The following is a 15,909-nucleotide window of genomic DNA, read 5'->3' on the forward strand; positions in this document are numbered from 1 at the left end:
CTATAACATCAATCATTTTCAAAAGATTAGAAGATAATGTTAAAAAAAAAATAATAATAATACTAAGAGCCATGTTCATGATAATACGTAATTTTAAAATACAATAATTCAGAATGAAAACACAAAGAATAACAAAAAATGTGAGGAAAAAAAAGAAAAAAGTATATACCCAAATAACAAATCAGTTTTTTTAAATTAAAATATAATCCAGGTGATTGGAAAATACTGGTACAAGATTTCGAGATGATCTCTAGAAAATAAAATAGATTGTATTACTTGTATTATATTATAGAAAAGGAGTAAAATTTATGTCTAAGGCCTAGGATTTTGTAAAAGAGATATGATATTTGTAGTTTTAGAGGATTCAGTTCTTGTATGAGTAATGTTACGTATAGTCATAAAATGTGTAAACACCGTACAGTTATTTTGAAAAAGAGTGAGGTCTATTATTAAAAAATTAATTTATTTTTATTTTTTTTATTTTTTAAATAAATCGCCGTAGACTCTATCCATATTTTCACCATTCGCAAAAGCCCAGAGGCCCCAGACCCCAAACTCAAAAGACTAGAAATCCTGTCTACAAAGTTGGCCTTCAGGAAATTAGGAGTGAGCCAGCTACTCTCTCTCAGCCTTCAGGCTTCCTTTCACTGGCACGAACACCCTCGTCGATTACACAAATCAAGTAAGTAACTCTTCTTTCTTGAAATTCTAAGAATACTCGTGACCTCTTCTCCATCCCATTCAATCCCTTAGTTTCTTTCTCCATTTTTCGTGGTCTACCTGTCTCTGAATCCGCTACCCAAGTTCATAGGTAAATTGTGAATTTATGGCATTAAAGACATGAATTTCAATGGGTTTCGCTTATTCGGGCTGCTGGAAGGTGTTGTATGATTAGGTGATTTATTTTCATTTGTACTGATATTGCATAATGTTAGTTGGCAACTGATTACACTGTGTCAAATGTGCTATAATTTCAATTTATTTTATTTCTTTGACTTCTAGTTTCATGTGATATTTGATGTCTTAGTTTACGAAGATTGAATAATTAATTGTAATTCGTGTTTGACCTTTGAAGTTTACTTGTATGATGTTGGGTGTGCTCAATAGATGCTTGATGATTTGCCTAAGAAATTAGCACTGATCTGCACGGTGGAAAAGAAAAGAATACAAAGAAAGTCATTTATTGCTCTGGTTGGTTTCTCTGAAGAAAAGAAAATACCAATCATTCCTTGTACGCTTTACTTGGTTTACTATGAAAGTTTACACATATAGGCGTATGTTGTTTTTCTTGTTTAGTTCTTTTGTTTGTTTGTTTGTTTTGTTTTTTGTTTTTTTTTTTTTGTTTTTTTTTTTCAATCAAGAATCAAAGGCAGCAAAATTGAAATGTCAGAAATTGGAATATTTACTCTCGCATGTTCTGTTGGCAATGACTGGAATGCTTCTTCAGTTTTGATTTTGCATGACCTGGCTTGTATTTCAAGATTATATGAGATTGCTGCGTGGGTTTGAAAGATAGGCAAATCATGTTGTGTGGCAGTGGATCCTGATGAGCAGGCCAGCACTGTGGAGAGTTCTGTTGGAGCAGAGTTGTTCTATGAAAGGGATATGATTCTAGAGCCATTTGAGGGTATGGAATTTGAATCCGAAGATGCTGCCAAAATATTCTATGATGACTATGCTCGTCGGGTAGGATTTGTCATGCGTGTGATGTCTTGTCGTCGCTCTGAAAGAGATGGGAAAATTCTTGCCCGCCGGCTTGGATGTAATAAGGAGGGCCATTGTGTTAGCATCCGCGGTAAGTTTGGGCCAGTTAGAAAGCCAAGGCCAAGCACAAGGGAAGGTTGCAAGGCAATGATTCATGTAAAGTACGATAAGTCTGGAAAATGGGTGATAACTAAATTTGTAAAGGACCATAATCACCCACTTGTTGTGTCCCCGCGTGAAGCTCGTCAAACGATGGTGAGTTTTCTTATCTCTTATGTAATTAAGTGCTGCAGTATTTTTCTCATTATTTCACTCCATTACCTGCTCAGGAGTTTGTACCTTGTCCTGTTGGGTTTGTTTACTTATCCACATGCATAATAGTGAGAATTTGCATTTTATTCTTCTAATGATTTAGATCATATTCTTTATCTGGCTTATACAATTGAAGTCACATAATATGCATATATTCTTTACTGTTTTTTGGGAAGAATTGCAAGCATTAATACTGCGATATTAAATTAGGGATTGGAGAGAAAAAGAGGTCTTTACATGCAAGAGTCTATTTGGATATTAATTTAAAAATATACTAAATAAAGTGAGGATCATTTTACCGTGATGTGAATTGTTTTTTTTTTATTGGTAAATAAGATTTTATTGATCATAAGAATAGGCAAAAGCCCAAGTACATGGGTCATAGTTCGGATACCCAATTCACACAATTTTCTCAATCATGCCTTCCTAAATAGACATAGGGCTTGTTTGGGAAGTGAGATGATCTCATCTCATATCAAAACTTCTCATAATTTCCTTCCCAAACATCACTCAAACACAAAAACTTTTCAATTTCAAATCTTCAACTTTTTCATCTAGTAATTACCTATTTATTACAACTTTCTCAAATTTCCAAACAAAACACAAAAAACAATACTTTTTCAAATTTCAAAACAATAATAATATTAAAAAAATTATATACTTTTATTTTTGATAGGTAAAAGTAAAATTTTATTGATATATAAGGCATCGCCCAAGTACACTAGTAGCATACAATGAACATGCCTAATTACATCCAAGCACTAGTGAGAGTTACAAGCAAATCATGAAGGTTGTTCGTTTACAAATAAAAATAGTGATAGGTTTACTACCTCCTACCACCCATTTATTACTCCCTTTATTTTTTTTTTAATTTTTTTACTTAATGGTTAAGGAAGTAACTATCAGTGATGATGTATATTTTTTTAATTTTTTCTTAATGATTAAGGATGTTAAAAAAATACTTAAAAGAAAATAATAAAAAAAATAAAAGTTTCTAATACACTATGGAGTAGTAAATGGGTGGTAGGAGGTAGTAAGCCTATCATTGTATCAATAATGGCCCAAGAAAGTAATGTATTGTAAAAAAATCTTTTCAGCCCATCCACAGAATGCTCCATGTCTTCAAAGCACCTCTTGTTTCTCTCCAGCCACAAGCACCACATAATGCAGTGCAAGATCATTCTCCACATAGCAGCGATATGGGCATTTCCCCCGATACCTCTTTAGCAGCACATGATATCCCTAACTCTTCCAGGCATGACCCATGCCACCCCTATCCTATTAAAGATCTCATGCCATAAACACCAGGCCACTTGACAATGTAATAAGAGATGATCAACTGACTTCCCATCACTCTTGCACATAAAGCACCAATCTGATATAAAAAAAAATTATATTCTAATAATATTTTTATTTAACTTTTTTTTCTCTTATTTCCCAAAACCCAATAAAATATCTTAATTCAAACTATTTTACTACTATTCACAAACAATTTCACTACTATTCACAAAATTTTCATCTTATCTAACTTCCCAAACGAGCCCTTAGGCCACGTTTAGACACTTAGATGAGTTGAGATGTGATGAACATCTCAAAACTTCTCATAATTTCCTTCCCAATCATCATTCAAACACAAAACACTTTTCAATTCTAGATCTTCAACTTTTTCACCTAATCATTACAACTTTTCCAAACTTCCAAAGAAAACACAAAAAACAATACAACTTTTTCAAATTTCAAAATAAAAATAATACTAAAAAGTAATATTCAAACAATATTTTAATTTTATAATATTTTTATTCAAAATTTTCCCTCTCATTTCCGAAAATTCAATAAAACATATTGACTCAAACCATTTCACTACTATTCATAGAATTCTCATCTCATCTCATTACCAAGCATGCCTTTAGCCTTTAAAGAGGCTCCCAAAGGGAGACCTAGGTATTTCATTGGCAAGGATGAGACCTTGCATCCCAATAAGCTAGCCATGCTATCCACCTTAGGGATATTTCACACAGGACCAACTCTGACCTGGGCAACTTTGGTTTCAACCTAGAAACAACTTCAAAGCAAAAACATGTGCCCTTAATGAGCGGATGTGGCCTGAATTCACACAACAAAAATATTATGGAGTCATTTGCAAGAAAAGTCAGCTAGAGAACCTCTATCAACAGTAACTGATAAAATTTAGTTGACAGCCTCCATGACAAGAACTAAAAATAATGATGACAATGATCATTTGTCACAATCCACGAGAGCTACTGAAAAAACTAGCTGGAGTGCCATTCACCACTATGGAATCATGCACCAAAGTGATAGAATGTGCATCCACGATTGCGATCTCTCCCTAAAACCACTTCTCCCAAGTAGATGGTATAGAAATTTCCAATTAGCATGCTCACAAGCTTTTTGAAATTATCTTGTCGATAAGCCTATTTAACCAACTAGCAAGGAATTCTGGGCCCATTGCTTTGTCACTAATCTACTCTTGTAATGTCTAAAATCTCTAAAATCCTGGAAGATTCTCGTATTGTCTTCTTAAATCACATTCCAGCAAGTTTGGAAGAAAGTCATAGAAAAGCCATCTAGGCCCCATGCTTTTTCACTTTTTCACTAATCATACTCTTTCCCACATTGGGGACCTCAGTCTCTTCAAATGGCCTCTCAAACTGTATGACCAAATCTTCTTGTATGGACTCCAGTCCCAATCCATTAAGCTTGGGCCTCCAATCAAACCGCTCCAAAAGAAGCTGCTCATAATACTAAACAATACTATTCTTAATCTCAATTTGATTAGAAGAGACCAAACATCAACCAAGAGCATCCCAATGACATTCTAATTAGCTACTCGATAGAAAAGCTTTGTACATGTGTCGCCGTCTTTTAACCAATATTGCCCTTCATTTCTGCCTCTCATATACCTCTCACTTTAAAGCAACTCCTTCTAGATGTTTCGCCACCTATTTTTTTTCTCTTAATTTCTCTCCTTCAAATAATGATCCATTTTCTTTCATACCATCATTGTCTAAGCTTGTTGTGGCGCTCCCAAACTTCGCTTGGGATTTGACAGAGCTTGAAGTGTTGGGACATGCAACACAAGTTCACATACCTCCGTTCATGACAGTTAAGGATGCTGTGCACCTAGAATGCATCTAACAGTATGCAGTGGATAATTTTTTTTTAGCAATACTTAATATACTAGAATGCTAAATCCCAAAACATAACATACTTTCATAAATATTCACATATCAAAAGATACAACATCCATCCAACAAATCTATAATCAATAAGTACAGACATAATATACAGACTGCTAAACTAAACACTAAGCTGCTCACACAACTCGACAATGATCTCCAAAAAATAATCCAAGAGTTGGAGGATCGACTCCATAAGCTCCCCGAGCGTCCTCTCTGGCCTGCTCAACCTCATCCAATGGGTCATGTTCTGATCCCCAGCTCCCTAAGACATCGTCTACCATTTTGGGGCGAATGGTAGTTGGGGCTACTAAGTAAGATTTACAAAATTTTAGCAAGTAAAGCTCCTAAACTACCAACAGTATGAATAGGCATGCATGATAGTAATATGACATGTATGCTTCGTGACTTCGACTTGCACATGCGTGACATGGCTTGAAAATAACATTACTTGACTTGAACATAACATGACTTGACTTGAACATGACATGTATGCGTGAACATGAGACTTTGTTACATATACATGTTTGTTTACTTGAAATGGATGCTCTACGACTCCCCAAGGGCCGTGTACTCTTGTTGGATATCGCATCACATCACAGGCTCTTGCACTAGCTGTGAATACGTCATGATAATTGTACTTGTAAACGTGTAATTTTGGCACTATCGGCGTTGGTTGCCTTACTCCGCTCCGGAAACTAGTTACTTAGGTCTCATTCGAAGCATGTTTACTGTACTTCATCAATTCAGGGCATTCCACATCCAATTTAAACACTTTAAAGTGGACAGAGGAGTTCCATTAGGATAACTCCCCATCCTAGCACTTGAGGTCATGATAAAATAAAAGACACATTTATGACTTAGAAATATTTCATGACATGCTTAATGCTTATTACATGGCATTTCTGTCATGTAACAGATATGATGGACATGGCATTCATGGCATGTAAAAGAATAACATGTCAGTAATGGATGGCATGACATAGCATATTATAAACAATATAATATGCCTAAATGAACATGAATATGAACAGTGCAATCTTACCACCGTACATATATAAAAATACCGAGAATAAGTTAGAAGCTAACTTACAGAATGTAACGTAATATGTAAGTGTAATTCTGTAAGTGTAGCATAAAAAGAGTGTAAGCTGAAATGAGGTACGTTCTAGGGTTAGAATATCTTACTTAATCCTCATAAAAATAAAACTTACTAATTTAGGGCCAAATTTGCAAAGTTACCCACTTATTGGAAATTACAAATTTGACCTTAAAAATAAGGAATTTGCAAATGGACTCCAAAATTTACCAAAATTAACATTTCTTATGTAAATTTCATCCTAAATCGAAATATGAACTCATAGTTTTTTAAAACTAAACCCAACTATGAGATCTCTCTCTTGTTCAATTCAGTCATAGGCTAAAAATAATTTTTTGGTTGCTATTTGGCCATTTAACACACTAACATGCTTAAACCGAATTTAGCAATAAAAAATTCACATCCTTAGTTCTAAAATCATGTTAAAACACTAAATCACACATTTCATAAAAACTTGGACTCACTACATCAAAGAGAAAGCCAAAACATCAAGATTAAGTCAAATAAAACCAACACTTGTTGTTCTTGGTATAACACTTACATATCAACTCCAATGAATTTAAAAGTTCATAAATAACATTCCTAACATGTTCATCATTCAAACCTAAGTGATACCATGCTTGACTAATTAACCAAAAATCACAAACTTAGAAACCGAACATGCATACTTTTGGACTTGAAACAAAGTGACTAGATCCTTGATTTTCATGCAAGAACTCTTGAAAGAATACAACCATATACCTCACATGCAAGTTCTAACTGGATCTAAGCATCAAATCTAGCATGTCATGGCAAATATTTCATTTAAAAGAACATTGAACTCGAGAGCCTCAATAACATGCTTAAAATCAAACTCTTGCATTTTCATCATCATTCCAACAAAGATCTAAATCATAAAATTTCAAAAACTCAATCTTTATCCATAGATCTAAGCTTTAAAAACAAGATTCATAAAAATCATGGCCATGAATCAAAGTCCTAAAGCTAAAATCGCAACCTACAGCAAACCAAAAACTGTTTTGAAGTAATCGGTTCCTACCACTTCAAAGATCATGTAAAACCATTTTATAAAATTCTAACATGCTTTGAATCATACCATAAACTTGCATATAATCATGTATAAACTTCATCAAATAGGGTTTGGTTGGATGGAATAGTGATTGGTGTAAGAGAGCATGATGACAAGGTTGATTCACACTCCATCACTTACACACTTTGTCCTCCTCTTGACAAGTGTCATGGGGTTTCCAAGTGGATGGTTAGGATTGTGCCATGTGTCTAATTTAAAAGTATCTAGTGATCCTTTGTGTATTTGCACATTTTACAAGGTGATTTGACAACTGTTTGAACCAGATGCCAAGTGGTGCTCTCCTGAAGGGTTTATTCACCTGAAAAACTTGAATTTTTTATTGCACCATAAAATCCTAAATATTCATATGAGTCTAATGGTGCAATTCGTTTCGTAAAATTATACTCCTAAGTGTCTTAATTAAATAAAAAAGAAAATTCTGTCACCATAGTGGATCGGGATCTTATTATGCTAACGGCCTAAAACCCAATCGATTGCTCGATTCGTGAAATCCCGAAAGGATTTCATGATGTTTCTAAGGCCAAAAGAAATGGGACGTTACACTTGTCAACAAAACCTTATGCTTTTAACCACATATTCTCGAATTTAAAGTACCTCCAACCCCCTTGAATGCCGATAGAGTTATGAATAAAAGGAAAATGATCCAATCAAGTTCTGAGAGCCTCTTTTGACACAAATCAAGAAAGTGCACTTCCAATTAGTGGATATGTTTTGACGGTTAGACAAGGGGATCCTTTGTCTCATTTCCTCTTTATTATTGTCATGGATGCTTTGAGTAGAATGATTGAAGCGGCTGTTGATGGGAGCTTCTTGTCGGGTTTTTTGGTGGGTGGGGTCTCTCTTGGTAGCCTAAAGGTCTCGTATTCATTTTGCTGGTGATTCCCTAATTTTCAATGAGCCTAATCAAGATCATCTTCGATCTTTGAGAGCCCTTTTGTTATGTTTTGAAGTTGTTTATGGTCTTAGAGTCAATTTATCTGAGTAAAAAATAGTTCTAGTGGGCCCTGTTTTGAATACTATGGATTTGGCCAACATTTTGGGTTGCAAGATTTCATCCCTCCCTATGAGATATCTAGGCCTTCTCGTGGGCGCTCCTTATAAATCTTTGTCGATTTGGGATGGAGTGATCGAGAAAATAGAGAGGAGATTGGCTGGTTGTAAAATGATTTTGTCGAAAGGGGGGAAGAATTACTCTGATTAAAAGTACGTTATCTAATCTTTGGCTATGCCTATTTACTTGCCTATTTACTTGGGAGATTAGATAATGTGCATCACACCTATTCATGTCAATGCCATCCATAAAAGCCATTGCAAAATTAATCGCCTTCCTACCTTTATCTAGTATGGTTCTATTCTCCATTAGCTCTCGCATGATGGTGGTAGTGGGGATGGGAAGAAAACTGGCAAGGGAACCCATCTTTCGCTATGATACCCCATATTAGGGAGTGTAGGTGGTGAATGGTTCTATATTGCTTAGGAAGGAGAAGTTTTTACTCTTACAATGATTCCAAGGGGCTCCAATTGTACTATTGACTAGTCTTTTTAGAGTATGGGCCTAGGTGTGGCTTAGGCCTTCTCTTAAGTGTTACAAATGGTATCAGAGCTAGGTTGCAATACCCCATATTCCCATATTAGTGACTATAAGTGGTGTATGAGATCCTACATTACTTGAAAGGAAAAAGCTCTTGCTCTTATAATGATTCCAAGAGGCTCCAATTGTACCATTGACTAGTTCTTTTGGAGTATGAACCCACATGTGGCTTGGGCCTTTCTTGGGGCATTACATCCACCCTTGCCAATGAAGGACTATTCACAGCACCAAGAGCCACCCAAGTGAGCTGCTCTTTGCTGACGAAAGGGGATTGCTTGCTTTGTTGCAACCACCATAGTAATACTTACATGGATAGTGGGCACTAATGAAACAAAACAAAGCCTCAAGGTGCGGTTTGGATAGTGAGATGAGATGAGATGAGATGGTTTTAGATAAAAGTTGAAAGTTCAATAAAATATTGTTAGAATATTATTTTTTAATATTATTATTGTTTTGGGATTTGAAAAAGTTGAATTGTTTATTATATTTTGTGTAGGAATTTGAGAAAGTTGTAATGATGAAATGAAACACTTTTACTATCCAAACGCGGGGGGCCTTAGCTACCATATCAGCATACTTTGAGCATGAAATGTCCATTTCTGTGGACTGCCCACAGAAATGGCCCTTTCTCTATCTGCAACTTGGGCACCCACTGAGCTTTTGGTTGTGGCTTCATAGTAAAGGGAGTCGATGTGGGCTTGATCCAAAAGCCCAAGTTTTATTTAAAAATACCTGTATTCTTCTCATAACCAGCCCACTCTGTGACCCAGGAAATGCGAAGCCCAACATGATCATTCTAAGCATCACCTTGAAATTCGACATTCCATCCACTGCACCAAGAATCCCAATAGCTGCTGACTCGAGATGACTTGCAGAAGATTTGATTTCCTCTGCCTGTGATTATGAGTCACCTCATATAACTTTGCTCCTGATAGACTTGCAACCCTCCATATAACCCATTCTGCCTCTGCCCAGATTTTCAAGAGCGGAGCTTGGTCCTTTCCCTTTCGATGCCTCATCATACGAGCAAAAATTGACTGTTGCTCTCAGAACTTCCATTGTCACCTCATGGGGTTCCTTCCTCTCAAATATTGATACATCACTGCATGGCTTCCATGGTGGAACACACATATAGTCGTGAAATGAGACAGTTTGTAAGTGTTTTACAACCATTCTCAATTCCACTTCGAATGCTAACCACCCTTTTTGCGCACGTCCTTCAGGTATAGTTAGTAATCCCCTCTGCCATTCTCTCCATCCTTCCAGGGAAGAGAAGCCATAGATGCCAACAGCCAGTCAATAGTTGAACTGCCCAGTGAAACAGCATGCAAACCAGCCCTGTCTTTCATATATATTCTTACTATAGGGATGCCTTTCTCAACTAAAAATTCAAAAGACTTTGAACCAGTAATAATTTTATGTCATACTTCCTTTTTAATGGGTAACATGTTGGTTCAACAAAACCATATCGAGCCTTTAATATTGGAGCACTCTGACACTTAACACTTAAATACTTAGTAAAATACCAAGTAACATTGAGTGGCCTCCATTGAAACTCGTTGAAACTCAAACCAAATGGGAGTGTCTGATTGCTAAGCTTTAGGGTATGAATCAAAGAGAGGAAATACGAACACTAACTGTTAAGTCACAAATGAATAGGCATTGTCAACATCTGAGTGCAGAGATGGGGCCACAACTCTTAACGAAACATTTAAAGCTTTGGCTGATGTTTTAGAAGGTGAGAGATTCCTTTACCCACTTTTATTTTATTCTCCTTTCTTGAACCGTTTACTTTTTAAGCTCCTATAAAACCACCCTATTCCAATCAAACCTTTCTTGATACTGAAAAGTATCCTACATCAGATAAACATGCAGAGCTGTCCTGTATCTGATATAGCTCTTTCTGTGCAAAGCTCTTGCTGTCCTGCATTGACAAGATCAAATAAAAATGGACAAGGGATCGGCCATTTCACCCCACTTCCCTCCAAAAATTTGATAATCCACAAATTATTCCCGAATCGTCTTGTGATACTCATCTTCAAGCTGTTAAGCGATGCCCACTAAATTTAGGATGATCCCAACTGATATTATATATTTCATGCATATTTTACGATGCAAGGAAGTTGGAACTTCAAAGAAAAAAATAATATTGTATGCTTACACATTTCATAATTTCAAGTTGTTGGACTGGCAAGACACGTTGGCAACCCTCGAACTAACATGATATACTTATGCAGTGTTATGATACTTCTGGGTTTGACACTTTTATGCATCGAGATACCATGACACATTTAATGAAAATGGGAGAGAAATTTTGTCTGCAAGCATTTTTATAGCAAGTATCTTTTGATACTTGTAATATAGTATATTCCATATTTTCCATAATTTTATCAACTTTTTTTTTATATAATTTCTCTAACTTGAGCTAAATGTTTGAACTGTTTGACTAGATGACTGGCCACTTTAACCTTTGGGGTCTCATGTTGTTGAATTCATCTCTTTACCATTCGATCTTTTGAAATGTTATGAAACATGCACAAATATGTGTATGGGTACATCTATTTCAATATATAATAACTGTCCTGTCTATATGCGTGCACAGAAATCTGACATTGAGATTATCCTATTGAATTGGTGCTTAATCTAAACTAGTAATCCTGTTGATTATCAGTTTTGATAGAAATCAAGTAATTTGTGCATTATTATGTAGGATGAAAAGGACAAAAGAATCCAGGAATTAACTGCTGAGCTGCGGAATAAGAAACGGTTATGTGCAACGTACCAAGAACAGTTAAATGCATTCATGAAAATTGTTGAAGAGCACAGTCAACAGTTATCGAAGAAAGTACAAAATGTAGTTGAAAACCTTAAAGAATTTGAGTCGATAGAACAGGAGCTTCTACACCATAGAATATAGATAGCATCGTCTTATAGAGTACGTACCTCTGCACCCATACCTTCAATTGGGTGTGTCATTTATTTTCATATCTGTGTTTGATATGTTTGTCACTTTGGCTATGTTTATGTGGATGTCATTTCTAGCATAGAATTCTGTTTTTCTTACCCTTCATTAATTCATTTAGATTTTTTAGTAAGTGAGAGGAAGCCTTTTCTATGGTCTTTTGTGTAGTCAAAACAAATCAATAATTGTTCTGGTATTTGCAATGTACTTGACTCAAATTATACACTGACGTGTTTAGAATAACTATTCTACTAGATACATGCTAGAATAATATTGTTTTCTTTTTTTAGTATATATTATTTTTTTATTTCTTCTATTGTCGTCTTTTTGGCCTGTAAATTGAGTTGTTCAAAACTTATAGTTCACGTTTGCATGGAGACAAATGATAATAGAATCCAGCTTTATGTGATTTGTAGCTCCATACATCTAAATTATTAAAAATATAAAGAGTAAGTGGGTGATGTTTTGGGGGGTTGTTTTTGCACCTGCCCCCCCAATACAAGAATGAGAAAGCTGGTCCAGTTCATGTATTCACTTGATTACACATACACTAGCCATAGTTTGACATGTTTTCATTTCTGTAGATCGGTTACAGTTGTATTAATTTTCATATCCTTCACCAATGTGAAATTTAGTAGGGGAAAAAAGAAGAAGAAATAGGTCAAAGTTGAAAATAATCTGATTTTCATGTTCTTTGCGAGTGCAGTGATAGGAAGAAGAAACAATGACAGATGTATAATGCTAGTGAGGATGGAGCTGCCCTGATTTGGTATTGATCTCCACGATGTGCATTGAAATATTATATTCCCTTTTTAAATGGGTGTAGCATGTAGGAAGAAGAATGGCGGGTTTGGTGGCCTGTTTAAATGATAGAAGATGAGTTCCTCATCTCTTTAGTGATACATGCCTGTGATTATATAGTGCAATAGTTATTCTGAGAATTGAGATGGATTTTCTTTCCTTTCCTTTCCTTTCCTTTTCTTTCTTTTGCAGATTGTCATAATCCAATCTGTTGAGATAGTGAATTTGGTTGTATTTGAAAAATATATATGACCCCACAATTTATGTAATCCCAAACAATTGTAACATGTTTGCTCACGATATGCCATTGGAGCTGTTTTTTGTTCTCCTATTAAATGAAAATATTATGCATAATTAAATTAGAATCTAATCAATATGCCTTAATGAACCGTACAAATTAATTAGAAAGTGTCAATATTAGCACAAATTATGATTAGACTTTTGAATTACACGTTATATACCTATGTTATAATTTAAAATAGCATAGTTTATATTTTACCACCGCAAAGAGAACAACAGTCCTATATATATATATATACACCGCAAACAGAACAATAGTCCTTGATGTTAACCAAAAATATACAAAATCATGATCCCTTCAAAAGGCCCGCTATCAAGGCTCTTTAAGCCACTTCATGGGTATATGAATTGGATGGGATACCCACTATGGGTGCTCATTTATTACATCTCACACTTGCACATAGTGGGAAACATCCCTAAAAGTGTCGTTATACTCCAACTCATTTGATCGCATCAGATTAAGCATTCCAAATCCTTGTTGAGTCCAAATGACGCAAAACAATACTCAATCTCTATAACACATGATGTACCCATAGCTATCTCACAACTTGCCAAGATCATTTGGATCAATTAACAACACCTTGATTTCTCACTAAGAGAACCAAAGATCGAATCCCCCTAAAAAAAAAAGTTATGTCACAACTTCCAAGAAGCAACATAACTTGCTAACAGTGAGTACAAACACAACATTGATGTATTTTACCAAAGAGTCATCCCTTTGCCCTCGTGTCATTTAGGCTACGTTTGGATGTTGAGATGAGTTGAGTTGAATTGTGAATAATAGTATTTTGTGGGTCCCATTGAGATGAGTTTAACTTTTTTAGGTTGAAATGAGTTTAACTTTTGAGGAATTCTATGCATTAACCACTATTCACTTTTACATCTCACACTTATAGCTGTTTTTTTTTTCATAGGGTGTGGGGGTGTTTTTATAGGATGTGGGATGTGGAGTAGTGAATAGTGGCTGATGAGAAAATTTTTTCTTAACTTTTTTATGGGAAGTTGAAAAAGTAGTGAATATCATCAATGATTGGTTTGAGATGAGTTGAGTTTAGTTTAACAACCAAACACAACCTTAGTCTTAGTCCAACCACTCTCCCAATAATGTCTCTTTAGACTGGATCATTTATGGTTATATACAACATGCCAAAGTAGCAAACACTAAAACCTCAACCTCGTGACACACTTAAAAGTCTTCTAAGGGCATAAATAAATTAAGGTCATCAATAATGATTTGTAGGACTCACACGATGAGGAAACAGGGATCTATTCACTCACCTGTTGGTCGTAAAAGCACATGTAGTATGAAATACATGTTACGATGGAATTCTCTTTCCAAAAAAGAGTGTATATCTAATCTCAATACACTGTACAGATCCTAGTCTAGTCACTATCTCAGCACCTAACCTGAGTCCCTCTATTTGTTCCCTATCAAAAGCGCCAAAGAAGATCTCGTATCTGGCTAAACCACATGCTACATATATTGTGGGCTATCCATATACAGTCTTAACAAATAACAAAGATATCATCTCAATCTAGCTGAGGCGACATATATATTTGTGTCGACAATTTCAATATGCTACATAAGCATCAAGAGACACAATGTCTTATCTCTACTCGCTACCTAAGCGCTAGAGGTGATAGCTCGTTTGAGTGAGTCAATCTAAACCTGTCGACATACATTTTCACCATAAACACCCTAAATTCATGGTGAATGTGTGTTCACTAAATGCTCCTAGTCATGCCACATTGTCATAGAACACATCACTATCATGTGCAAGATGAGCAATACCATGAGAGAGAGAAATGACATGGTCAACTACAAATGATTAAATCAAAACTCTCAAGTGTTGTTTTAGGACCATTTCTCTCTGTGCACAATCTCATGTGTAGTAACATTCCAAAAAACATGCGTCTACCAAGAGATTCTACTTTTATATATAAATAGTCTTTGCACAGCCATGAAGTCAGTAATTCATTGCGAATCTCAGTTATGGTCAAATTCACAATATAAACTTTAGATTCTAGTCAGTAAGTTCAATTGTAACTTTTAAGAATCTACAAGGTGACCACAAATACTATTCAACAAACTTAATTTAAGACTTCAAGGTTTCATATAAATCTCTTATACTCAACAACAACATGTGAGCTAACCAACCTTTATTTTCAGTTAAGGGTAAAGCAATTAGAGCCTTGTAACACTCCACTCCCCAATAAAGTCATTTTTAGAATTTTCGAGGAATTGGTGTGCTACTAAACTTAAACTTAAAAACTTTTCTTTTAACAAAGCACCAGATACGAAAGATTTCATAAATAAATAAATCAATATTTATTAAATACTTACAATCCAAAAGAGAGTCTGCGAAAGCACTTATTTAAAATCAATAAAGTCTTATGTGCTTATAAAAAATAATTTATTAACTAGAAATCATAAAACAGAGCATAACATAAACAGTCTAGGCCTCTTCCTCTCCTCCCTGGACTAAGTCCTGTCTGGCAGTCTCATCCTCATAAAAATCATCACCTGGGTGGTTAAGACATAAAAACATACAAAAATGAGTCGAATAGTCAACAAACAACACATCATGGAGCAAACATAATAAACATAAGGTTTCTTGAAATATATGTAGACTCATAAATACATATGCAAATAACATGAATATGAACTTATCTTTCACTTGTCATAAGCCAATACCCATTGTTGATCCCCGTGAGTTATGATTAGCGAATCTAAGTAGATTCTGATTCCGCCGGTGACAACGGATTGTAGAATCCATACATAAGGAAGACATACTGGATGCACTACTAGCATATACAACCTGGCAATGCAATATGCCCACAACATATGGTACC

General features: G+C 35.3%; 1 protein-coding gene across 1 annotated transcript; it reads left to right on the forward strand.

Annotated features, from left to right (window-relative positions):
* The first annotated feature begins 541 nt into the window (after window positions 1-541).
* On the forward strand, window positions 542-13,073 carry LOC108992391 (protein FAR1-RELATED SEQUENCE 5-like). Its single transcript, XM_035683290.1, has 4 exons — window positions 542-682; window positions 1,538-1,959; window positions 11,704-11,928; window positions 12,662-13,073. Coding segments are annotated over exons 1-3 (630 nt in total). The 5' UTR covers window positions 542-681; the 3' UTR covers window positions 11,911-11,928; window positions 12,662-13,073.
* The last annotated feature ends 2,836 nt before the right edge of the window (window positions 13,074-15,909 follow it).

The sequence above is a fragment of the Juglans regia genome, chromosome 12, assembly GCF_001411555.2.
Source record: "Juglans regia cultivar Chandler chromosome 12, Walnut 2.0, whole genome shotgun sequence".
NCBI classification, from domain to species: Eukaryota; Viridiplantae; Streptophyta; class Magnoliopsida; order Fagales; family Juglandaceae; genus Juglans; species Juglans regia.

Bases quoted from the DNA above. Each gene is read 5' to 3' on its own strand.
- LOC108992391 (XM_035683290.1), top strand. The intron at 1,960-11,703 runs GTGAGTTTTCTT...ATTATTATGTAG, and splicing joins GTGAAGCTCGTCAAACGATG to GATGAAAAGGACAAAAGAAT.